We start from the raw sequence: 25,342 nt of genomic DNA, 5'->3' as shown, positions 1-25,342 counted from the left end.
GCACTGCCCCGTCAAACACTCCCAGGGCAGGTACAGGGTTAGATACAGAGTAAAGCTCCCTCTACACTGTCCGATCAAACACTCCCAGGGCAGGTACAGCACGGGTTAGATACAACAGTCTAACACAATCCCAGCAGCATCTTGCTGTTCCAGCCTGCTCCTAGCAGGAATGAACGTCTCAGCCTGTTTTACCGGCCGGAGATGGGCACTCAGCAGACACTGTAGGAACTTACATGGATGGGAACATACGAATAAAGGCCTGACGGAAGAGATAGATTTTCCAAAATTTTGGAGAGCAAGGGGTGAGTTTGGGGGGCTGGGGGGGAGAGGTAGATTGGGGAACAGCGCCCTCTACTGTACCAGTGTGAGATTCACACCTCCCACACAGGCCACTCTTGGGCCTCTCTGAGTGAGATTCGCAGTAACATAACCTCACCGAGTACGTCCCTCCGCTGTTTCCCCCGGAGCAGGAGGTTTGCATACAACACCGGGGGACAAGGGCCCACTCGGAGGATTTGTGAGGTGCTACAGGTCTGCCTGTGCCCCCTTGAGGTAGGACACAGGAGATTTCCATCTCAGCTGTCTTCTGGATTCAAAGGTCCCAGAGGTCAAGGCACAGTAAGTTAACCCACTGCTCCTCCCAGTCCCCCATCAACAACATTGCATCGCGTTCATATAGCGCCTTAAACGTCCCCAAGGCGCTTCACAGGAGCGATTATCAAACAAAACTTGACACCGAGCCACATAAGGAGATATTAGGACAGGTGACCAAAAGCTTGGCCAAAGAGGGAGGTTTTAAGGAGCCTCTTAAAGGAGGAGAGAGAGGCGGGGAGGTTTAGGGAGGGAATTCCAGAGCTTAGGGCCCAGGCGGCTGAAGGCACGGCCGCCAATGGCGGAGCGATGGAAATCGGGGGATGTGCAAGAGGCTGGAATTGGAGGAGCGCAGAGATCTCAGAGGGTTGCAGGGCTGGAGGAGGTTACAGAGATAGGGAGGGGGGGCGAGGGCCATGGAGGGATTTGAACACAAGGATGAGAATTTTAAAATCGAGGTGTTCCCGGACCAGGAGCCAATGTAGGTCAGCGAGCACAGGGGGTGATGGGTGAACGGGACTCGGTGCGAGCTAGGATACGGGGGCAGCAGAGTTTTGGATGAGCTCAAGTTTGCGGAGGGTGAAACTAAGTTTCTTTTAAATGACTAATGGTTCTCCCATGTCATTAATCATAGCCAAAATACATAATTGTGCCCCTCATATTATATAAATAAATCAATCTGTATATCTCAGTCACCTGGCATACTTAGAAAGATAAGCAGGAGAAACAGAATATTATACAATAAATAAGATTGCATATATATAGTATGCATCTACCTATAATATATTAAATACATGTGCATTTCCTGTCAACTTTTTCCATTATAAGTTCCTATGTTCAGCCTTATCATGGAAAATGCCAATGTAAACTTGTCAAGCAGTAATTACACCCTCCTGCTCCTGGAGGCGCTGCAGCTCCAACACTAGTGGCAGCACACCATGTTTACATGGGCAGTTTACATTCTAAATAATGACCTAGGAACTGGTGGATGGATTGGTAGTTAGAAGGGTAAATAGGTGGATGGGTAAATAGGTGGATGGGTAAGTAGATGGGTAGATACTTGGATAGTTAAGTGGGTGGATGGGTAAGTAAATGGATGGGTAGTTTGATGGATGGGTAGTTTGACGGATGGGTAGTTTGGCGGATGGGTAGGTGGGTAGATGGGTAGTTTGACGGATGGGTCGTTTGACGGATGGGTCGTTTGGTGAATGGGAAGTTGGGCGGATGGGTAGGTGGGTAGATGGGTAGTTTGGTGGATGAGCAACTGGGTACGTGATTAGACAGGTAGATAGGCAGACAGATACAAAGATGGATGTTACAATACAGTAACACTTTACTTCTTTTGTTGAATTATTTAGTGCGGATCCTGCGGAACATCGTTCATTGGTTCTCCCACATCGGCACCATGTGTAACAAGGAATTGGGTGAACCCTACAGGAAGTGTGTCAAAGTGTTCGACGATGCCATTAACCACTGCCTCGGGCTGCTCGGGATATTTGGCTTTCTCTGCTACATCGTCAACATTGTAAAACCACTCTGCGGATTGGTTACAAGTAAGCGCTGTGCCACATGTTGGAATTATAGGCCAATGGCAACGCGGCAGGGTCGGGGGTCAGGCGACTGACTTCATCGGTCACCATTGCCCAACACAACAAATGGATTTGTATCTGAAGGAAGACTGGAGAAGGGAACAGAGAGGGGTGACCTGATAGAGGTCTTTAAGATTATGAAGGGGTTCGATAGGGTAGACGTAGAGGAGATGTTTCCACTTGTGGGGGAGACCAGAACTAGGGGGCCATAAATATAAGATAGTCACTAATAAATCCAATCAGGAATTCAGGAGAAACTTCTTTACCCAGAGAGTGGTGAGAATGTGGAACTCGCTCCCACATGGAGTGATTGAGGCGAATAGTGTAGATGGATTTAAGGGGAAGCTCGATAAACACATGAGGGAGAAAGGAATAGAAGGATATGCTGATAGGGTGAGATGAAGAGGGGAGGGAGGAGGCTCGTGTGGAGCGTAAACACCAATTGGGCCGAATGGCCTGTTTCTATGCTGTAAATTCCAAGTAATTCTAACTTGTTTCTGACCTCCCAAAGAAATTGCAACCAATGGATTATTTTTGACGTGGGGTCAGCGAGCCTCACTGAGCTTATCACATCGTGCGGGGAGGAGATGGAAAATGCATTTTCAGCTTTATTGGTGGAAAGAGGGTGTGTCGGGTATTAGTGGAGAGAGGATCCATGTGGGTACCAATGGAGGAGAGGGTTCAGGTGGGTACTGGTGGAGGGAGAGTGAGGGGCTCTGGTGGAGGGAGGGAGGGTAAGGCCCTGGTGGAGGGAGGGAGGGTGAGGCACTGGTGGAGGGAGGGTGAGGCACTGGTGGAGGGAGGAGGGTGAGGCACTGGTGGAGGGAGGGTGAGGCACTGGTGGAGGGAGGAGGGTGAGGCACTGGTGGAGGGAGGGTGAGGCACTGGTGGAGGGAGGGTGAGGCACTGGTGGAGGGAGGAGGGTGAGGCACTGGTGGAGGGAGGGTGAGGCACTGGTGGAGGGAGGGTGAGGCACTGGTGGAGGGAGGAGGGTGAGGCACTGGTGGAGGGAGGAGGGTGAGGCACTGGTGGAGGGAGGAGGGTGAGGCACTGGTGGAGGGAGGAGGGTGAGGCACTGGTGGAGGGAGGAGGGTGAGGCACTGGTGGAGGGAGGAGGGTGAGGCACTGGTGGAGGGAGGAGGGTGAGGCACTGGTGGAGGGAGGAGGGTGAGGCACTGATGGAGGGAGGGTGAGGCACTGATTGATCAATCTCCTGTTCCTTACCTGTCCTTCTCTCCACAGTTATCCAGTTGTTTTGCTTGATCCCAACGTACATCAAGAATCAGTTGACGAAGCGTTTGGGAGAACGTGAGTGCGGATATTTTTTTTTTAACCCCTGCATTACCTTCCGGAGGGGGCCGGCCCACGCTGAGGAGGGGCCTCGGTTTAACGTCTCGTCCGAAAGACGGCACCTCCGACAGTGCGGCACTCCCTCGGTACTGGCGCTGGCAGCGTCGGCCTGGATTCTGTGCTCGAGTCTCTGGAGTGGGGGCTCGAACCCCGCGACCTTCTGGCTCGGAAGGGGGAGAGAGTGCGCTGCTGCCTGCCGAGCCACGGCGGACGAGTTCTCTGCTGAGCTGCGCTGGGCCTCAGGCATTAACTTGACCGTTCCGGATTCTGAATCCCTGGACGCTCCAGCTCCGTCAACCCCAAAGACCAAAACCCATTTTCATCCTGTCCCGTTTTCTTTAATCCCCCCTCAGCTATCTCGGATGCTTTGGAGAAGGTGACGAAAGAGTTTGAGTTCAACATTTCCATGCAGCATCACTTTCACATCCACGCCAATCAGTCCAAGAGTCTTTCGCACGTGGCCTTGGATATCATGGAGGAGATCAGGGTGCGCCTCGGAGGTGTCTATGAGTGCATCGGCATATTTGGCTACAGCTCAACTCTTATGATGCTGTACCTGTACATTCGGTGAGTCGCAATTGAAGGGTATACTGGCCTTGGAGGGTGCACACTGCAGATTCACCAGAATGATTGCATACATAGAATTTACAGCACAGAAACAGGCCATTCGGCCCCACTGGTCCATGCCGGCGTTTCTGCTCCACAAGAGCCTGCTCCCTCCCCTCTTCATCTCACCCTATCCCCATATCCTTCTATTCCTTTCTCCCTCATGTATTTATCCAGCTTCCCCTTAAATCCATCTACACTATTCACCTCACCCACTCCTTGTGGGAGCGAGTTCCACATTCTCACCACTCTCTGGGTAAAGAAGTTTCTCCTGAATTCCCCATTGGATTTATTAGTGACTCTCTTATATTTATGGCCCCCTAGTTCTGGTCTCCCCCCACAAGTGGAAACATCATCTCTACGTCTACCCTATCGAGACCCTTTCATAATTTTAAAGACCTCTATCAGGTCACCCCTCAGCCTTCTCTTTTCGAGAGAAAAGACTTCCATCCTGTTCAGTCTTTCCTGATATTTATAACCTCTCAGTTCTGGTATCATCCTTGTGAATCTTTTTTGCACCTTCTCCAGTGCCTCTATATCCTTCTTATAAAATGGAAACTAGAACTGTGCCCAGTATATGATACCGGGGCTTAAAGTGTTAAATTATGAGGCCAGTTTCTGTAAACGTTCCTTGTATTCCCTTGTTTTTGGACAGGTGAGGGGAGGGGTTCTGATCGAGGTGTTGAAAATGATAAAGGAATTCGATACGGTAGATACAGAGGGGATCTGTACCAGGTGGGGGGAGTCCAGAACAAGGGAGGGGGCACAGTCTTAAAATTAGAGCCAGGCCGTTCAGGGGTGATGTCAGGAAGCACTTCTTCACACAAAGGGGAGTGGGAATCTGGAACTCTCTCCCCCAAAAAGCTGTTGAGACTGGGGGTCAATTGGAAATTTCAAAACTGAGATTGATAGATTTTTGTTGGGTGAGGGGATTAAGAGATATGGAGCAAAGGCAGGGAGAAGGAGGTGAGGTGCAGATACAGCCACTATCTAATTGAATGGCGGAACAGGCTTGAGGGGCTGAATGGCCTCCTCCTGTTTCTAAGTTTTGTTTACCTGATAGTTGCCAACAGTGTAGAGGGAGCTTTACTCTGTATCTAACCCGTGCTGTACCTGCCCTGGGAGTGTTTGATGGGACAGTGTAGAGGGAGCTTTACTCTGTATCTAACCCTGTACCTGCCCCTGGGAGTGTTTGACGGGACAGTGTAGAGGGAGCTTTACTCTGTATCTAACCCTGTACCTGCCCTGGGAGTGTTTGATGGGACAGTGTAGAGGGAGCTTTACTCTGTATCTAACCCGTGCTGTACCTGCCCTGAGAGTGTTTGATGTGGACACTGGATAACAAACGAGCACAGAAGAATAAACATGAACCCACTGTAATCCCACTGATGTTCCAATCTCAGGGCTTTGCTGTATCGGAAAAACTACCTCTTCAGGGATGACTTCGACAACTGTTACATCACAAATCAGTTTGTGGAGATCGATATCATGCGGGCCAACACTGGGAAGAGTACCATCCTCCCACTGTCATTCCGAGAGGCATGTCGATACATCCGGCCCTGTGAGTAGAGTTATACCTCCACCAAACAACAACCTGCATTTATATAGCACCTTTAACATTGTAAAACGTCCCCAAGGCGCTTCACGGGAGCGATTATCAGACAAAATTCGACACCGAGCCACAGAAGGAGATATTGGGACAGGTGACCAAAAGCTTGGTCAAAGAGGTAGGTTCTAAGGAGCCTCTTAGAGGAGGAGAGAGAGGCGGAGAGGTTTAGGGAGGGAATTCCAGAGAATAGGGCCGAGGCAGCTGAAGGCACGGCCGCCAATGGTGGAACGATGGGAATCGGGGATGCGCAAGAGGCCAGAATTAGTGGGACATCAGGCTATGAGCCAACGGTGTCATGCTGGGTTGCAGTTGTAGAGATTCACCAGATAGATTACTTAGCATCACGTGGAAATTATAGCACAGAAACGAGCCCAATCAGTCCGTGTTGGAATTAATCCTCCACACGAGCAGTTCCCTAATCCCCTGAACCCACCATGTTCCCATGTACCTTTATCCCCCTTTCCTTCAAACACCTGTCTTACCAATTCTTCAATGTTGACATGGTCTCTGCTTCAATCACTAACTCCACTCGTTAATTCCACAGCCTCACAACTCTCTGTGTGAAGAAGTTTCTCCCTACCCTCCCCCCGGTGTCCTGGGGTCAATATTTATCCCTCAACCAACATCGCTAAAAAAAAAAAGATTATCTGGTCATTTATCTCATTGCTGTTTGTGGGATCTTGCTGTGCGCAAATTGGCTGCCACCTTTCCGACATTGCAACAGTCACTGCACTTCATAAAAGTACTTCATTGGCTGTAAAGTGCTTTGGGAAATCCTGAGGTCATGAAAAGTATGAGCTTACTTTAAATCTCTTACATTTGATCTTGTATCTATGTCCCCTCGTTCCAGATGCTTCAATCATAGAAACATAGAAAATAGGAGCAGGAATAGGCCATTTTCCAGTCCTCCAGCACACATCTAATCTCAATAGAACCCTGAAATATAATTTCTAAGGCCGCTGCTATTTGTTCTCACATTTCCTCCATTATGCTTGGATGTATGCCCCCAAGATCCTGCGACTTCGTCCTCCTTTTGCTTAAGAACATAAGAAATAGGAGCACAAGTAGGCCATAAGGCCCCTCGAGCTGGCTCCGCCAGTCAAGAAGATCATGGCTGATCTTCTACCTCAACTCCACTTGCTTAACGAACGTAACCTCTCCAATACCTTCCTTTTATTTATTATAATATCTCTCATCTCACCTCTAACCAATTCGAGATTTACCTTCTCCCACATACATCCTCTTTTGTACACAAGGAAGCTAAGTACTTAATTTTCACTTGTCCTGTACGAACTCACTATCCTCTCCTCTCAGGTGTACCATCTCACTTTTAACAATTCCTCTTTTTACCGCTCGTAGAATACCTCACTGCTATTTTTTTAATACTTTTTCACTCCTCATACTCTGCCCTGTGCTTTCCTTAACCCTTCCTTGGCTTCTTCCCTTACTTCCTCCCATCGCCTCTTATCTTTAATCATATCTCTGGGCCCTCTAATTATTTCCTCCTTATTTGGATACTTAGTAATTTCATCTTTAATTAAAGATTCCAAAGTCTTCCCTCCCACAGATGTTAAACCGACTGTCCTGTAATTTCCTGGACTTGTTCCGTCTCCCTGGGTCTTTTTGCATTGGCCATTCTCCAATCCAAACGGCGTGCACCAATTTTCAGTCGAACCCTGAAATATAATTCCTAGGGGCCAATGTTATTTCTTCCTCCATTTCCCTCAGAATCGTGCAATAATCTTCTTCAATTATTTCTAACCTCTTTATTCATCCACAAATTCTGCAGTTTTAAGCAGGTTCCTTCTTTAACGGTGTATATACATATTACGCAGCTTTGCAATCTGCTTTTTAAAGAATGTCCCATCGTTTCTCACCTCAGCGAGCTCACTCCTCACCTTTGTAAAATCTGCTCTATTTTCAATCGGATCTTCTTGTTTCGGCACTAACGCTTTTCCCTGTCTGTTTGGTCAGCCGTGGCCCGGTGGGTCGCACTCTCTCTCTCGCCTCCGAGTCAGAAGGTCGTGGGTTCGAGCCCCCACTCCAGAGACTCGGGCCCCATAATCCAGGCCGACGCTCCCAGTGCCGGTACTGAGGGAGCGCCGCACTGTCGGAGGTGCCGTCTTTCGGACGAGACGTTAAACCGAGGGCCCCCGTCTGCCCCTCTCAGGTGGACGTAAAAGATCCCGCGGCCGCTGTTTCGCAGGGGGGAGTTCTCCCCGGTGTCCTGGGGCCGATATTTATCCCTCAATCAACATCACTAAACAGATGATCTGGGTCATTATCTCATTGCTGTTTGTGGGATCTTGCTGTGCGCAAGTTGGCATTTCCGACATTACAACAGTGACTACACTTCAAAAAAGTGCTTAATTGGCTGGAAAGGCGCGATGGAAATATAAGTTTTTGTTGTCACTGAAGGGGTATCTGGCGTGTGCTTGAATATACTTGTTTATTTTGCAAGGCTCAATCTACCTGACTGCCTCTGAGAAGAAAAGATACATCATTGGCTTCGCCACAGTTCTGCGTCAGTCCATTTCGAACCTTGTCATAATACTCCTGGATTACGCCATCTACTGGATCCTCGACATGGTCAGTTATCACCTGCAGTCGGAGATCATCGCACGATGTGAGTCCGTCCTCTGGCAATCCGTAGTGTCGAGTGAGCTTTGCGAAGCGAGCTCTTTGCTGAAGCCGCAGTTAGTCAGGTCACTCTTGGTTAGGCAGAATACATCGAGCCGACAGCACAGAAACAGGCCATTCGGCCCAACTGGTCCGTGCCAGTGTTCATGCTCCACACGAGCCTCCTCCCTCCCTACTTCATCTCACCCTATCAGCATATCCTTCTATTCCTTTCTCCCTCATGTGTTTATCCAGCTTCCCCTTAAATCCATCTACACTATTCACCTCAACCACTCCATGTGGGAGCGAGTTCCACATTCTCACCACTCTCTGGGCAAAGAAGTTTCTCCTGAATTCCCGATTGGCTCCGGTCCTGCAACGACTCGATTTAAAAATTCTCATCCTTGTGTTCCAATCCCTCCGTGGCCTCGCCCCCCCTCCCTATCTCTGTAACCTCCTCCAGCCCCTACAACCCTCCGAGATCTCTGCGCTCCTCCAATTCTGGCCTCTTGCGCATCCCCCGATTTCCATCACTCCACCATTGGCGGCCGTGCCTTCAGCCGCCTGGGCCCTGAGCTCTGGAATTCCCTCCCTGAACCTCTCCGCCTCTCTCTCCTCCTTTAAGACGCTCCTTAAAACCTACCTCTTTGACCGAGCTTTTGGTCACCTGTCCTAATATCTCCTTATGTGGCTCGGTGTCAAATTTTGTTTGATAATCGCTCCTGTGAAGCACTTTGGGACGTTTTACTACATTAAAGGCGCTATATAAATGCAGGTTATTGTTGTTGAGAACAGCAAGCTCAGAATGGGCTGACAACAGAAATCCCAACGTCTGCAATATATTTTCCTCAGCCCCTGTGGTATTAGGAATCTCCATCAATGGAACGGGATATGCCTCGGATATCTACCGGAATGTGGTGGATGCGTTTGATGTCGTGCAAAGTGGGAACATCACCATTGTGTCCAAGAAATGCGCAATAATACCGTCACCACCAAACTACAGGATCTACATGCTAATCGGTGAGATTATTATCGGAAGAAAAGTCATCGGAAAAAATAATGTACACGGACCATCCCTGTGCAGTGCGCGCTGACCGTCCCTGTGCAGCGCGCGCTGACCGTCCCTGTGCAGGGCGCGCTGACCGTCCCTGTGCAGGGCGCGCTGACCGTCCCTGTGCAGCGCGCGCTGACCGTCCCTGTGCAGCGCGCGCTGACCGTCCCTGTGCAGCGCGCGCTGACCGTCCCTGTGCAGCGCGCGCTGACCGTCCCTGTGCAGCGCGCGCTGACCGTCCCTGTGCAGCGCGCGCTGACCGTCCCTGTGCAGCGCGCGCTGACCGTCCCTGTACGCAGTGTGCGCTGACCGTCCCTGTGCAGTGTGCGCTGACCGTCCCTGTGCAGTGTGCACTGACCGTCCCTGTACACAGTGTGCGCTGACCGACCCTGTACAATATACACTGACCCTCTCTGTATAACATACACTGACCCTCTCTGTATAACATACACTGACCCTCTCTGTATAACATACACTGACCCTCTCTGTATAACATACACTGACCCTCTCTGTATAACATACACTGACCCTCTCTGTATAACATACACTGACCCTCTCTGTATAACATACACTGACCCTCTCTGTATAACATACACTGACCCTCTCTTCAAGCAATTTGAAAAAAAAGCTGAATTTCTTTAATAGCAAGAGGCAGGAATTCAAATGCAACACCTAAGTTAATGCCACCTCTTCTTTTTTACATATATTTCATTGGAAGTAATTTCTTTGCTAAATTGTTATTTTAAGGGAGGTTTATGTTTCTATATGGTAAAGGAAATCTGTATATGACAGTAGTATTTTATTTCAATTATTATGAATATCTGTATAATATACACTGACAGTTTCTGTATATACACTGACCGTCCCTTTATAATATACACTGACCGTACCTGTAAAATATACACTGACACTGACCATCTATGTATAATTTACACTGACACATACATGCAGGCAGCTGATCGTCTCTGTACAATATACACTGACCGTCTCTGTACAAAGTACACTGACCGTCTCTGTACAAAGTACACTGACCGTCTCTGTACAAAGTACACTGACCGTCTCTGTACAAAGTACACTGACCGTCTCTGTACAAAGTACACTGACCGTCTCTGTACAAAGTACACTGACCGTCTCTGTACAAAGTACACTGACCGTCTCTGTACAAAGTACACTGACCGTCTCTGTACAAAGTACACTGACCGTCTCTGTACAAAGTACACTGACCGTCTCTGTACAAAGTACACTGACCGTCTCTGTACAATGTACACTGACCGTCTCTGTACAAAGTACACTGACCGTCTCTGTACAAAGTACACTGACCGTCTCTGTACAAAGTACACTGACCGTCTCTGTACAATGTACACTGACCGTCTCTGTACAATGTACACTGACCGTCCCTGTACAATGTACACTGACCGTCTCTGTACAATGTACACTGACCGTCCCTGTACAATGTACACTGACCGTCCCTGTACAATGTACACTGACCGTCCCTGTACAATGTACACTGACCGTCCCTGTACAATGTACACTGACCGTCTCTGTACAATGTACACTGACCGTCTCTGTACAATGTACACTGACCGTCTCTGTACAAAGTACACTGACCGTCCCTGTACAATGTACACTGACCGTACCTGTACAATGTACACTGACCGTCTCTGTACAATGTACACTGACCGTCTCTGTACAATGTACACTGACCGTCTCTGTACAATGTACACTGACCGTCTCTGTGCAAAGTACACTGACCGTCCCTGTACAATGTACACTGACCGTACCTGTAGAATATACACTGACCGTCTCTGTACAATGTACACTGACCGTACCTGTACAATGTACACTGACCGTCCCTGTACAATGTACACTGACCGTCCCTGTACAAAGTACACTGACCGTCCCTGTACAATGTACACTGACCGTCTCTGTACAATGTACACTGACCGTACCTGTAGAATATACACTGACCGTCTCTGTACAATGTACACTGACCGTACCTGTACAATGTACACTGACCGTCCCTGTACAATGTACACTGACCGTACCTGTATAATATACACTGACACTGACCGTCTCTGTATAATATACACTGACACTGACCGTCTCTGTACAATGTACACTGACACATATATGCAGGCAGCTGACTGTGTATAATAAATGCAGGACACTGACGGTCTGTATATAACATACGACAATGACTGTACAATAAACGCGGGATGCTAACTGTCTGTATATATTCCATAGTATAATGCTATGACTCCCTCTATAATTTATCCGCCATTGTAATGCATACACGCTCACTGAGAGGCCGATAATTTCACATGGGGCCTTGCCCGGATAATGTGGCTTAAAAACTCCCAAATCATCCGTCACCACAGTCCGTTTTCTTGCAGGAGGTTTATATGGAGCTGCATTTTTCATCGTGTTATTTGGCAGTTACATATCGAGACTCAGGAGATACGTCTGTTCCATTTACTACCCATCGAGAGAGCGAGTAAGTGAGGCAGAACCACTCGAACGTCAGCTCATCTCTCCCCACGGTGTCCACGCACAGAGCACAGGTCCACGAACATGAGAGTGTGCGTGAGAGGAGAGGGAGGGAAAGAGAGAGAGAAAGAAAGAAAGGGTGATCACTGTTGTATTGTAGGGAAACGTGCCAGACAATTTGCACACAGCAAGCTCCCACAAACAGCGATGTGATAATGACCAGATAATCTGTTTTTAAGTGATGTTGGTCGAGGGATAAATATCGGCCCCCAGGACACCGGGGAGAACTCCCCCCTGCTCTTCTTCCGATAGCGGCCCGCGGGATCTTTTACGTCCACCTGAGAGGGGCAGTCGGGGGCCTCGGTCTAACGTCTCGTCCGAAAGACGGCACCTCCGACAGTGCGGCGCTCCCTCAGTACTGGCACTGGGAGTGTCGGGCCTGGATCATGTGCTCAAATCTCCGGAGTGACGAGGGTGCTGCCCCACTGAGCCAGGGCTGACACCGTGAACGTGGGAGTGAGTCTGAGCAGCAATGGCTGGGAGGGAGGGAGGGGGGGGGGTGGGGAGGTGAGGGGCAGTAGGACCCCGACGACTTCACTCCTGAACCTGTTGTCTCTGTTACGGCCAGGAACGGATCTGCTACCTGTACAATCAAATCCACTCCAAACGCACATCATTGGTGAATGCCCTCTTCAGAACGGTGCAGAAAAACTCCACTGACGCAGGTCACACGAGCATCTTACTCGTCCTGGCGGCAAGGTAAGGTTCACTTCCCCAGGCCGCTCCGTAGACGGTACAGCGCAGAAAATGGCCGCTCGGCTCAGCTGGTCTTCACGCTCCGCGCAAAAACAAGGATGGGAATTTTAAAGACCACCTCAGGACGTCCCAAAGCGCTTTACAGCCAATGAAGTACTTTTCGAAGCGTCGTCAACTGCTGTAATGTAGGAAACGCGGCAGCCGATTTGCGCACAGCAAGATCCCACAAACAGCGATGTGATAAATGACCAGATCATCTGTTTTTAGTGATGTTGGTTGAGGGATAAAAATTGTCCAGAACTCCCCCCTGCACTTTTCCCAATAGTGACCGTGGGATCTTTTACGTCCACCTGAAAGGGAGATGGAGCCTCGGTTTATAGTCTCATCCGAAAGTCGTCACCTCAGTACTGACCCTCCGACAGTGCGGCGCTCCCTCAGTACCGCCCCTCTGACAGTGCAGCGCTCCCTCAGCACTGCCCCTCCGACAGTGTGGTGCTCCCTCAGCACCGACCCTCCGACAGTGCAGCGCTCCCTCAGTACTGCCCCTCCGACAGTGCAGCGCTCCCTCAGCACTGACCCTCTGACAGTGCAGCACTCCCTCAGTACTGACCCTCCGACAGTGCAGCACTCCCTCAGTACCGACCCTCCGACAGTGCAGCACTCCCTCAGTACTGACCCTCCGACAGTGCAGCACTCCCTCAGTACTGACCCTCCGACAGTGCAGCGCTCCCTCAGCACTGCCCCTCCGACAGTGTGGTGCTCCCTCAGTACCGACCCTCTGACAGTGTGGTGCTCCCTCAGCACCGACCCTCCGACAGTGCAGCACTCCCTCAGTACTGACCCCTCCGACAGTGCAGCGCTCCCTCAGTACTGACCCTCCGACAGTGCGGCGCTCCCTCAGTACCGCCCCTCTGACAGTGCAGCGCTCCCTCAGTACCGACCCTCCGACAGTGCAGCGCTCCCTCAGTACTGACCCTCCGACAGTGAGGTGCTCCCTCAGCACCGACCCTCCGACAGTGTAGTGCTCCCTCAGCACCGACCCTCCGACAGTGCAGCGCTCCCTCAGTACTGCCCCTCCGACAGTGCAGCGCTCCCTCAGTACCGACCCTCCGACAGTGTGGTGCTCCCTCAGCACCGACCCTCCGACAGTGCAGCGCTCCCTCAGTACTGCCCCTCCGACAGTGCGGCGCTCCCTCAGCACTGACCCTCTGACAGTGCAGCACTCCCTCAGTACTGACCCTCCGACAGTGCAGCGCTCCCTCAGCACTGCCCCTCCGACAGTGTGGTGCTCCCTCAGTACTGACCCTCCGACAGTGTGGTGCTCCCTCAGCACCGACCCTCCGACAGTGCGGCGCTCCCTCAGTACTGACCCTCCGACAGTGTGGTGCTCCCTCAGTACCGACCCTCTGACAGTGTGGTGCTCCCTCAGTACTGACCCTCCGACAGTGCAGCGCTCCCTCAGTACCGACCCTCCGACAGTGCGGCGCTCCCTCAGCACTGACCCTCTGACAGTGCAGCACTCCCTCAGTACTGACCCTCCGACAGTGCAGCGCTCCCTCAGTACTGACCCTCCGACAGTGCGGCGCTCCCTCAGTACCGCCCCTCTGACAGTGCAGCGCTCCCTCAGTACCGACCCTCCGACAGTGCAGCGCTCCCTCAGTACTGCCCCTCCGACAGTGAGGTGCTCCCTCAGCACCGACCCTCCGACAGTGCGGCGCTCCCTCAGCACTGACCCTCTGACAGTGCAGCGCTCCCTCAGTACTGACCCTCCGACAGTGAGGTGCTCCCTCAGTACTGACCCTCTGACAGTGCAGCGCTCCCTCAGCACTGACCCTCTGACAGTGCAGCGCTCCCTCAGTACTGACCCTCCGACAGTGAGGTGCTCCCTCAGTACTGACCCTCTGACAGTGCAGCGCTCCCTCAGCACTGACCCTCTGACAGTGCAGCGCTCCCTCAGTACTGACCCTCCGACAGTGCAGCGCTCCATCAGTACTGACCCTCCGACAGTGCGGCGCTCCCTCAGTACCGACCCTCTGACAGTGCAGCGCTCCCTCAGTACTGACCCTCCGACAGTGCAGCGTTCCCTCAGTACCGACCCTCTGACAGTGCGGCGCTCCCTCAGTACCGACCCTCCGACAGTGCGGCGCTCCCTCAGTACCGACCCTCCGACAGTGCGGCGCTCCCTCAGTACCGACCCTCCGACAGTGCGGCGCTCCCTCAGTACTGACCCTCCGACAGTGCAGCGCTCCCTCAGTACCGACCCTCTGACAGTGCAGCGCTCCCTCAGTACTGACCCTCCGACAGTGCGGCGCTCCCTCAGTACTGACCCTCCGACATTGCAGCGCTCCCTCAGCACTGACCCTCTGACAGTGCGGCGCTCCCTCAGTACCGACCCTCCGACAGTGCGGCGCTCCCTCAGTACCGACCCTCCGACAGTGTGGCGCTCCCTCAGCACCGACCCTCCGACAGTGCGGCGCTCCCTCAGTACCGACCCTCCGACAGTGCGGCGCTCCCTCAGCACCGACCCTCCGACAGTGCGGCGCTCCCTCAGTACCGACCCTCCGACAGTGCGGCGCTCCCTCAGCACCGACCCTCCGACAGTGCGGCACCTGCAGGAACTACAGATTATCCTGCGAGAGGAACATGAACAACACCTTGGAACTTTTCCGCGCTCCAAGTGTCCTGAACGTTCTCGCTCCGCACCATCCTCGATCCTGTCTATTCTCTTAACCCCCAACCACCCCCCCCCCCACCCCAGGCCAATGGGTCACTGGATCATCACCTGCTTTCCTGTGGATTCATTTGCAGATTCAAGCTCTTCGCATGGATAGCTGCACAAACAGGAATCTCCCAAGATTACTGCATGGCTTGTGGGCGGATGGCAGAAGGAGAGGAATATGAGCTGTTTGTTTCCTGTATCACTCCCGGGTGCAAAGGTATTAAAAACATAAGAAATAGGAGCAGGAGTAGGCCACGCGGCCCCTCGAGCCTGCTCCGCCATTCAATCAGATCATGGCTGATCTTCGACCTCAACTCCACTTTCCTGCCAGATCCCCATGTCCCTTGATTCCCCTAGAGTCCAAAAATCTATCCATCTCAGCCTTGAATATACTCAATGACTGAGCATCCTCAGCCTACTGGGGTAGAGAATTCCAAAGATTCACAACCCTCTGAGTGAAGAAATTCCTCCTCATCTCAGTCTTGAATGTCCGACCCCTTACCCTGAGACTATGCCCCCTGGTTCTAGACTCTGCAGCCAGGGGAAACAGCCTCTCAGCATCTACCCTGTCAAGCCCTCTCAGAATCTTAGATGTTTCAATGAGATCACCTCTCATTCTTCTAAACTCCAGAGAGTATCGGCCCATTCTACTCAACCTTATTGCTGATAATTCAAAGAGACATCAATCAGAAGGTCATTATTGGGTTGGATTTCCATGGCGGATGTCTCAATCGCCCACCATAACTCCGCAGAAAGGGGATAAAGGCCGTCTACATTGGTTCTACATAGCAACAGGAGGAGGCCATTCAGCCCTTCGAGCCTGTTCTGCCATTCAATCAGATCACGACTGATCTGCACCTCAACTCCACTTTCCCACTCGTCTTTGATCCACACCACGCGAGACGCTCACCCAACAAACATCTACCGATCTCGGTTTTGAAATTTTCAACTGACCCCCAGCCACAACAGCTTTTTGGGGGAGAGAGTTCCAGATTCCCACTCCCCTTTGTGTGAGGAAGTGCTTCCTGACACCACCCCTGAACGGCCTGGCTCTAATTTTAAGGTTCTGCCCCCTTGTTCTGGACTCCCCCCACCAGAGGAAATAGTTTCTCTCTATCGACCCTATCAAATCCTTTAATCATCTTAAACACCTCGATTAGATCACCCCTTAATCTTCTACACTCGAGGGAATACAAGCCCAGTCTGTGCAACCTGTCCTCGTAATTTAACCCTTTTAGCCCCGGTATCATTCTGGTGAATCTGCTCTGCACCCCCTCCAAGGCCAATATGTCCTTCCTGAGGTGCGGTGTCCAGAACTGAACGCAGTCTCTCCAGATGGGGGTCTGACCAGGACTCTGTACAAATGAAGCATCACCTCCTCCCACTTTGTATTCCAGCCCCCTCCAGATAAAGGTCAACGTCCCATTGGCCTTTTTGATTGCTTTTTGTACCTTTTCCATTAGCTTTTGTGAACCTGGCCACCCAAATCTCTGCTCCTCCACAGTCCCTAGATCCTCACCATTTAGAAAATACTCCAATGTATCTTTCCTGGGTCCAAAGTGGATGACCTCACACTTCCCCACATTGAACTCCATCTGCCGCAGTTTTGCCCACTCACTTAATCTGCCCATGTCCCCTTGCAACTCTCTGCTCCCATCTACATTCTTTACTGTGCCTCCCGAACTTAGTGCCATCTGCAAACGTGGATATACAACTCTCCAATGCTTCATCCAGGTCATTGATAAATATGGTGAAAAGCTGAGGCACCAGAACAGATCCTTGGGGAAACCAACTGGTTCCCTTTATCCCTACTCTCTGTCTCCTAACTCCCAATTGCCAACCTCGTTGCAAAGTTGTCTCCAATTCCTTGCACTTCCATTTTTACTTTTTTTTTATTCGTTCATGGGATGTGGGCGTCGCTGGCGAGGCCGGCATTTATTGCCAATCCCTAATTGCCCCTTGAGAAGGTGGTGGTGAGCCGCCTTCTTGAACCGCTGCAGTCCGTGTGGTGACGGTTCTCCCACAGTGCTGTTAGGAAGGGAGTTCCAGGATTTTGACCCAGCGACGATGAAGGAACGGCCGATATATTTCCAAGTCGGGATGGTGTGTGACTTGGAGGGGAACGTGCAGGTGGTGTTGTTCCCATGTGCCTGCTGCTCTTGTCCTTCTAGGTGGTAGAGGTGGCGGGTTTGGGAGGTGCTGTCGAAGAAGCCTTGGCGAGTTGCTGCAGTGCATCCTGTGGATGGTACGCACTGCAGCCACGGTGCGCCGGTGGCGAAGGGAGTGAATGTTTAGGGTGGTGGATGGGGTGCCAGTCAAGCGGGCTGCTTTGTCCCGGATGGTGTCGAGCTTCTTGAGTGTTGTAATAATATCTTGTGCGGAATCTTATCAAAAATGCCTCCTGGAAGCCCAGATAGACACCATCTGTGGACACACTCCCCCCGTCCACCGTGTTGGTTGACCCCTCTCAAAAAAAATCAACTGGATTAGTCAGACACGACCTACCCTTCACAAATCCCTGCCGACTGTCTCCGATCGGCTCACACGTGTGCAAGTGCTCAGTCACTCGGCACCTGGAGCCCGAACGTTTGTTCACACCTGTGTTTCTTCCCATTAGGTTTCTACTGCACCGACTGCTACCAGCACATGAACAACATCTGCTCAATTTGCATGGGTCCACTGGCCTACCAGGGAGACATTGATGAGGAGGTGTAAGTCGACTGCTCTTAATTGTGAATTTCTCGCGGCGTGAGTCTCTCCTCCTACAACCGTGGCTCAGCTCGTCTCCCGCTCTCTGATTCCCTGCGTCTTGAGGCCCTTTCTTCTTATTCTCGCTATTTGGCTTACGTTGGTGGCCGACACGCCCCCCCGCCCCCCGGTGCCGGTACTGAGGGAGCGCTGCACTGTCGGAGGTGCCGTCTTTCGCATGAGATGTTAAACCGAGGGCCCCCTTTTAGGTGGACGTAAAAGATCCCACGGCCACTATTTCGAAGAAGAGCAGGGGGGGCGTTCTCCCCCCCACCGTGTCCTGGTCAATATTTATCCCTCAACCAACATCTTTAAAACAGATTACCTGGTCATTTATCACATTGCTGTTTGTGGGATCTTGCTGTGCGCAATTTGGCTGCCGCGTTTCCTACATTACAACAGTGACTACACTTCAAAAGGCACGTCATTGTCTGTAAGGCACTTTGGGACGTCCTGAGGTCGTGAAAGGCCCCATAGAAATGCAAGCCTTTTAATTTGGGCTTAATTGGGCTGGATCACTGATTTTCAAACTTTTCTGTATGGCCTCCCCGCTCTTGCAAATATTGACACGTTCCCAGAGACCCGCCCCCACTCCCCACTTCGAACATTGATCCATTCCCGGCGGTATCCGTGCAAATACTTACACAGTCCCGGAGACCCCCTAAAAACGTCAACACACTCCCCACCCTCCCTCCTCATGAATATTGATACCCACTCGTGAAGACCCTTGAGGGGTGATCTAATCGAGGTGTTTGAGATGATTAAAGGATTCGATAGGGTCGATGGAGAGAAACTATTCCCTCTGGCGGGGGGAGTCCAGAACAAGGGGGCAGAACCTTAAAATTAGAGCCAGGTCGTTCAGGGGTGATGTCAGGAAGCACTTCCTCACACAAAGGGGGAGTGGGAATCTGGAACTCTCTCCCCCAAAAAGCTGTCGAGGCCGGGGGTCAATTGGAAATTTCAGACCTGAGATTGATAAGATTTTTGTTGGGTATTAAGGGTTACAGGTAGATGGTGTTAAGACACAGATCAGCCATGATCCGATTGAATGACGGAACGGGCTCGAGGGGCTGAATGGCCTCCTCCTGTTCCTATGAAAGCCTAAGTTCTGGGAGGGCGAGCCGATAAAGTATCGACCTTGTGTTTACCTTGTGATTCCCCACCCCCAGGGATTCCAGCGACTCGGGCAAGGTTAAGCTGTGGATCAGCGCCTTGGAGACACTGAAGACCAGGCAGGACAAGGTGAAACAGGAGCGGAAGAAACTGCGCCGCCTTCTGAAGGAGAAGATCAAGGCGGCGCTCTACGAGGACCTGAGCATCACGGCGGAGAAGGACACGGCGCTCAGGGCCGTGCTCAGAGAAATGAAGCCTGCCAAAAAGGTGAAGACGAGGAGGCCGAGCAAAGGGAAGGCCGATAGCTTGGCGAGCGATTTGGAATCTGGAGAGTCCCAACGTCACAGCACTAAAAGGTATTGGAACGTCAGAACATAAGAACTAGGAGCAAGAGTAGGCCATTCGGCCCCTCGAGCCTGCTCCGCCATTCAATCAGATCAAGGCTGATCTTTGACCTCAACTCCACGTTCCCGCCCGATCCCTTGATTCCCTTAGAGTCTATCGATTTCGGCCTTGAAAACACTCAACGACTCAGCATCCGCAGCCCTCTGGGGTAGAGAATTCCAAAGATTCACAACCCTCTGAGTGAAGAAGTCCTTGCGTCTGAGATTGATAGATTATTGCTAGCCAAGGCAGGTGGATGGAGTTGGCATAATTTCATTGAATGGCAGAACGGGCTCGAGGGGCTGAATGGCCTCCTCCATGTTAACTTGTTCCTACGACACATTGACGCTGAGAGGCGATCCCATCAGGACTGCTTTTAAAGGTGGGGCGAAGGGAGTTGAGAGACGCTTACGAGACCAGACCCCTGTTCAGCACATTCCAATAGTCTGTACTTATTATAAAGAGGATTATAGAGGCACTGGAGAAGGTGCGAAAAAAGATTTACAAGGACGACACCAGAACTGAGAGGTTATAACTATCAGGAAAGGCTGAACAGGCTGGGGCTCTTTTCTCTGGAAAAGAGAAGGCTGAGGGGTGACCTGATAGAGGTCTTTAAAAGTACAAATGGATTCGATAGGGTAGACGTAGAGAAGATGTTTCCACTTGTGGGGGGAGACCAGAACTAGAGGGCCATAAATATAAGAGAGTCACCAATAAATCCAATCGGGAATTCAGGAGAAACTTCTTTACCCAGAGAGTGGTGAGAATGTGGAACTCGCTCCCACATGGAGTGGTTGAGGTGAATAACAGAGATACATTTAAGGGGAAGCTGGATAAACACATGAGGGAGAAAGGAATAGAAGGATATGCTGATAGGGTGAGATGAAGTCGGGAGGGAGGAGGCTCGTGTGGAGCATAAACACCAGCATGGACCAGTTGGGCCGAATGGCCTGTTTCTGTGCTTACAATTCTATGTAATTCTCTGTAAAGTCTAATGGGATTGGGTGCCCCTTCACTTTTGGGATCTGAAATTAAGTCCACTCTTTAACGTAAGGGGGGATGTTACCTCTATCCATCTGTAAGGATCCTATGTAAAATCAGCATTACACAGATTTAACCCCAGTCAGAAAGGTCACAGTGATGATTTGTGTGGGAAACAGGAGCATCGTATAGTTCCAGTTGAAGGCTTAGATGCTCATCTTAGGTTGGAGCTAAGGATAATTGGTGAAGCAGTGTAGATGCTTTGCATCTGACCCATGTTTTATCTGATCTGTGAGCACTTGGTGGGACAGTGCAGAGGGAGCTTTACTCTGTATCTAACCCGTGCTGTACCTGCCCTGGGAGTGTTTGACGGGACAGTGTAGAGGGAGCTTTACTCTGTATCTAACCCGTGCTGTACCTGCCCTGGGAGTGTTTGACGGGACAGTGTAGAGGGAGCTTTACTCTGTATCTAACCCGTGCTGTACCTGCCCTGGGAGTGTTTGATGGGACAGTGCAGAGGGAGCTTTACTCTGTATCTAACTCGTGCTGTACCTGCCCTGGGAGTGTTTGACGGGACAGTGAAGAGGGAGCTTTACTCTGTATCTAACCCTGTACCTGCCCTGGGAGTGTTTGACGGGACAGTGAAGAGGGAGCTTTACTCTGTATCTAACCCGTGCTGTACCTGCCCTGGGAGTGTTCGTTGTTAACAATGGGTGCTAACTGTAGAAAATTGTTCAATTTCCCAGGAGTGTGTCTCCTATAATAAGTGCTATATAAGTACAAGTAGCACTATGTAGACTAATCTCCCAGAATGGGGCTCTCTAAGGCTGGGAGCGTGTATGCAAAAGAGAAATTGCAAGGATGATACCAGAACTGAGAGGTTATAACTATCAGGAAAGGCTGAACAGACTGGGGCTCTTTTCTCTAGAAAAGCGAAGGCTGAGGGGTGACCTGATAGAGGCCTTTAAGATTATGAAAGGGTTCGATAGGGTAGACGTAGAGAAGATGTTTCTACTTGTTGGGGAGACCAGAACTAGGGGGCCATAAATATAAGAGAGTCACTAATAAATCCAATAGGGAATTCAGGAGAAACTTCTTTATCCAGAGAGTGGTGAGAATGTGGAACTCACTATCACATGGAGTAGTTGAGGCGAATAGTGTAGATGGATTTAAGGGGAAGCTTGATAAACACATGAGGGAGAAAGGAATAGAAGGATAGGGGGAGAGGGTGAGATGAGGTAGGGAGGGAGGAGGCTCGTGTGGAGCATAAACACCAGCATAGACCAGTTGGGCCGAATGGCCTGTTTCTGTGCTGAAGCCTCGATGTAATTCTGTCCAATTACACAAGGGCAGTTTTACTTGTGTTGCTGTGTGGTCCCCATGAGTTGAGAGGTGCGGCCGAGATGTGAGGCAGCTGGACTTCTATGAACCAAGGAGTTGCAAACGGCCGCAATGCCGCTAATTACTCGGGGCTGTCCGCTCCGGAGACTGGCTATCCGCTGCCGAACTGAAGGGTGCTCGCTTTCCTTCTGCCCAACCATCCACATACACAGGAAATCTGCCCAGGCCTCGTGTGTAGGGGAATTGGTTACGAGGGCCATCTGTTTCCCCTTTGGTCGCACTTCAGCCCCCACAGTGTTTGCGAAGTGGCGTTCTGCAGCTGCCGTCCCTTTAAGACCACAACATCTGCACGTCTGTTGTTACAAGCTCATTGCCTTCGTAGGATCGTACAGCACAGGAGGAGGCCATTCGGCCCATCGTGCCTGTGCCGGCTCTTTGAAAGAGCTATCCAATTACTCCCACTCCCCCCTGCTCTTTCCCCCATAGCCCTGCAAATTTTTCCCCTTCAAGTATTTATCCAATTCCCCTTTTGAAAGTTATTATTGAATCTGCTTCCACCGCCCTTTCAGGCAGCGCGTTCCAGATCAGAACAACTCGCTGCGTTAAAAACATTTCTCCTCATCTCCCCCTCTGGTTCTTTTGCCAATTATCTTCAATCTGTGTCCTCTGGTTACCGACCCTCCTGCCAGTGGAAACAGTTTCTCCTTATTTACTCTATCAAAACCCCCTCATGATTTTGAACAAGTCTATTACCGGTCTTATCTTGTGAGCGGCCTTAACTTTGAGATCTAACTACACGACAGCATAACCCAGGAGTGCAGTCGTACCCAGAAATATAAAAGAGAGTCACTAATAAATCCAATAGGGAATTCAGGAGAAACTTCTTTACCCAGGGAGTGGTGAGAATGTGGAACTCGCTCCCACATGGAGTAGTTGAGACGAATAACATAGACGCATTTAGGGGGAAGCCAGATAAACATATGAAGGAGAAAAGAATAGAAGGATATGCTGATAGGGTGAAATGAAGTGGGGGGGGAGGGTAGAGAAGGTTCGTGTGGAGCATAAACACCGGCATGGACCAGTTGGGCCGAATGGCCTGTTTCTGTGCTGTAAATTCTATGTAATGGAATAACCCCTTGCAATCGGAACTGGAGATTTGTCTCTTACCTTCCTTTAATTTGTCCCTGTGATGTGCGCGACAGCCAAAAAGCAACATTTATTGCCCGTTTCCTGAGGGCATTAAGGGTCGCCCGCATACTGTGATACTGGAGTCACACGTAGGCCACACCAGGTAGGACTGGCAGCTTCGCGCCCCTGAAAGACTTTAGTGAACCAGCTGGGTCTTTACAAGAATCCCTCAGCTTTCGTGGTGAACTTGCTAACCCACAGATCACCATAGGAACAGGAGTAGGCCATTCAGCTTCTCGAGCCTATCGGGAAAGAGCAGGGAGGAGTGGATCTAATTGGAGAGCTCTTTCAAAGAGCCGGCACAGGCACGATGGGCCGAATGGCCTCGTTCGGCGCTGCGAAGTTCTCTGATCGTCAGGCGGAATCTTTCCGTTCGAAACTCGTGCTGGCCATTTCTTGTTTAATTATCACTGCGCAAGTGCTCCTCTCTCCTACCTTTCAGGATGAGTTTCTTGTTATTTATCAGTTGCTGATGTTGGGCTGATCGATCCGTGATTGCCTGGTTGCCATCCTTGATGTATCAGCGCTACGTCCGCTGGTTCCAGTCCTGAGGAGTCTCACGCTGCCCAATGAGAAAAAGAAAGATTTGCATTTATGTAGCACCTTTCACGACCTTACAACCTCCCAAAGCGCTTCCCAAAGTCGTGTTTTTTTAGTGCGGTTATTTGATGAGTCAAGGTTATTTAGATTACCACTTTGGATAATTAGAAGATTTTAGCACAAAAAAAGTTTAAAGAAAGAACTTGCATTCCTATGCCGACTTTTACGACCTCAGGACATCTCAAAGCACCTGGTCTCTTGTTCATCCCTCCCCCCTCAAACCTTCGCTCTGCCATTGGCAGCCATGCCTAGGGCCCACACTCTGCAATTCCCTTCCTTAGCCTCTCCACCTCCTTCAAGAATCTCCTTAAGACCCACCTCTGACCAAGTTTTCGTTCGCCTCCCACCCCCATCTAATTTCTCCTTACTGGCTCAGCATGTTTTCCTCCCATCCCTGTGAAGCTCCTCGAGACGCTTTTCTACTTGAAAGGCCTCCCATCTTCCACCCTCCGTAAACTTAAGCTCATCCAAAACTCTGCTGCCCCCGTATCCTAACTCGCACCGAGTCCCGTTCACCCATCACCCCCTGTGCTCGCTGACCTACATTGGCTCCCAGTCCGGCAACGCCTCGATTTTAAAATTCTCATCCTCGTGTTCAAATCCCCTCCATGGCCCTCACCCCCCCTCCCTATCTCTGTAACCTCCTCCAGCCCCTACAACCCTCCGAGATCTCTGCGCTCCTCCAATTCTGGCCTCTTGCGCATCCCCCAGTTTCCTTCGCCCTGGCATTGGCGGCCGTGCCTTCAGCCGCCTGGGCCCTGAGCTCTGGAATTCCCTCCCTAAACCTCTCCGCCTCTCTCTCCTCCTATAAGACGCTCCTTAAAACCTACCTCTTTGGCCAAGCTTGTGGTCACCTGTCCTAATATCTCCTGATGTGGCTCGGTGTCAGATTTCATTTGATAAATCGCTCCCGTGAAGCGTCATGGGAAGTTTTTACTACGTTAAATATAAATGAAAATTTTTGTAGACAGGAAGTTCCTGTTGTATAGATTTGACAGAACATAGACTCTCAAGCAAAATCCCTGCCATTTTGGAGTGTCTCCAACATTGTCCCAACCTTGGCATCAAATCAATGCCATGTCAACCCTCTAGTCACGTGACTTAATAGCGCTGGCATAGAAAGAGACACATTCAGTGTAAGTGCTAAGGGAGGAGAGCTTATGAACTCCAGGCTACTGGTACTTGGCCAAACTAACCCCAAGTAGGGTGGGGACAGAGGCAGTTGTTCGGCACACCCAAAACTTGCTTCCTAAAAATAGTCTCTGAAATCTCGTCTCAGCTGAGGTAATTATCCTCCAAACCTGCTTTGAAATGAAAAAAACAGATTCCATTGTGTGGATGCAACGTGCGACTTGCCTGATTACAGGGAGAAGCCAAAGGCCACCTCGTTAAGATGGGACAGTCATTCAGACCTCCAAGGGCACGTGTTGTGCGACACACTGTTGTCCTGAGATTTGGAAAATGGTTAATGGAATTCTTTTGGGATCAATGGTATTCAGCAGAAAGGAACCTCTCGAGCAGCGACAAAGGAGACCCACCGATGGGATTGCTTCTTCGACAGCACCTCCCGAACCCGTGACCTCCGCCACCTAGAAGGACAAGGGCACGGG

The 25,342-nt window shown here is 50.8% G+C and overlaps 1 protein-coding gene across 1 annotated transcript in view; it reads left to right on the top strand.

The window, feature by feature from the left end:
* dcst2 (DC-STAMP domain containing 2) overlaps positions 1 to 25,342 on the top strand; it is an 80,658-nt gene that overhangs the window by 52,273 nt on the left and 3,043 nt on the right. The window contains 11 exon segments of the mRNA XM_067976066.1: positions 1,950 to 2,144; positions 3,423 to 3,901; positions 3,904 to 4,097; positions 5,540 to 5,697; positions 8,207 to 8,371; positions 9,217 to 9,384; positions 11,809 to 11,909; positions 12,531 to 12,661; positions 15,467 to 15,594; positions 17,995 to 18,088; positions 19,295 to 19,594. Coding sequence (XP_067832167.1) covers positions 1,950 to 2,144; positions 3,423 to 3,901; positions 3,904 to 4,097; positions 5,540 to 5,697; positions 8,207 to 8,371; positions 9,217 to 9,384; positions 11,809 to 11,909; positions 12,531 to 12,661; positions 15,467 to 15,594; positions 17,995 to 18,088; positions 19,295 to 19,594 — 2,113 coding nt within the window.

This window comes from Heptranchias perlo, chromosome 44 (genome assembly GCF_035084215.1).
Source record: "Heptranchias perlo isolate sHepPer1 chromosome 44, sHepPer1.hap1, whole genome shotgun sequence".
Classification (NCBI taxonomy): Eukaryota; Metazoa; Chordata; class Chondrichthyes; order Hexanchiformes; family Hexanchidae; genus Heptranchias; species Heptranchias perlo.
Note: the sequence above shows the minus strand (reverse complement) of the source record. Positions and strands in the feature narration are given on the sequence as shown.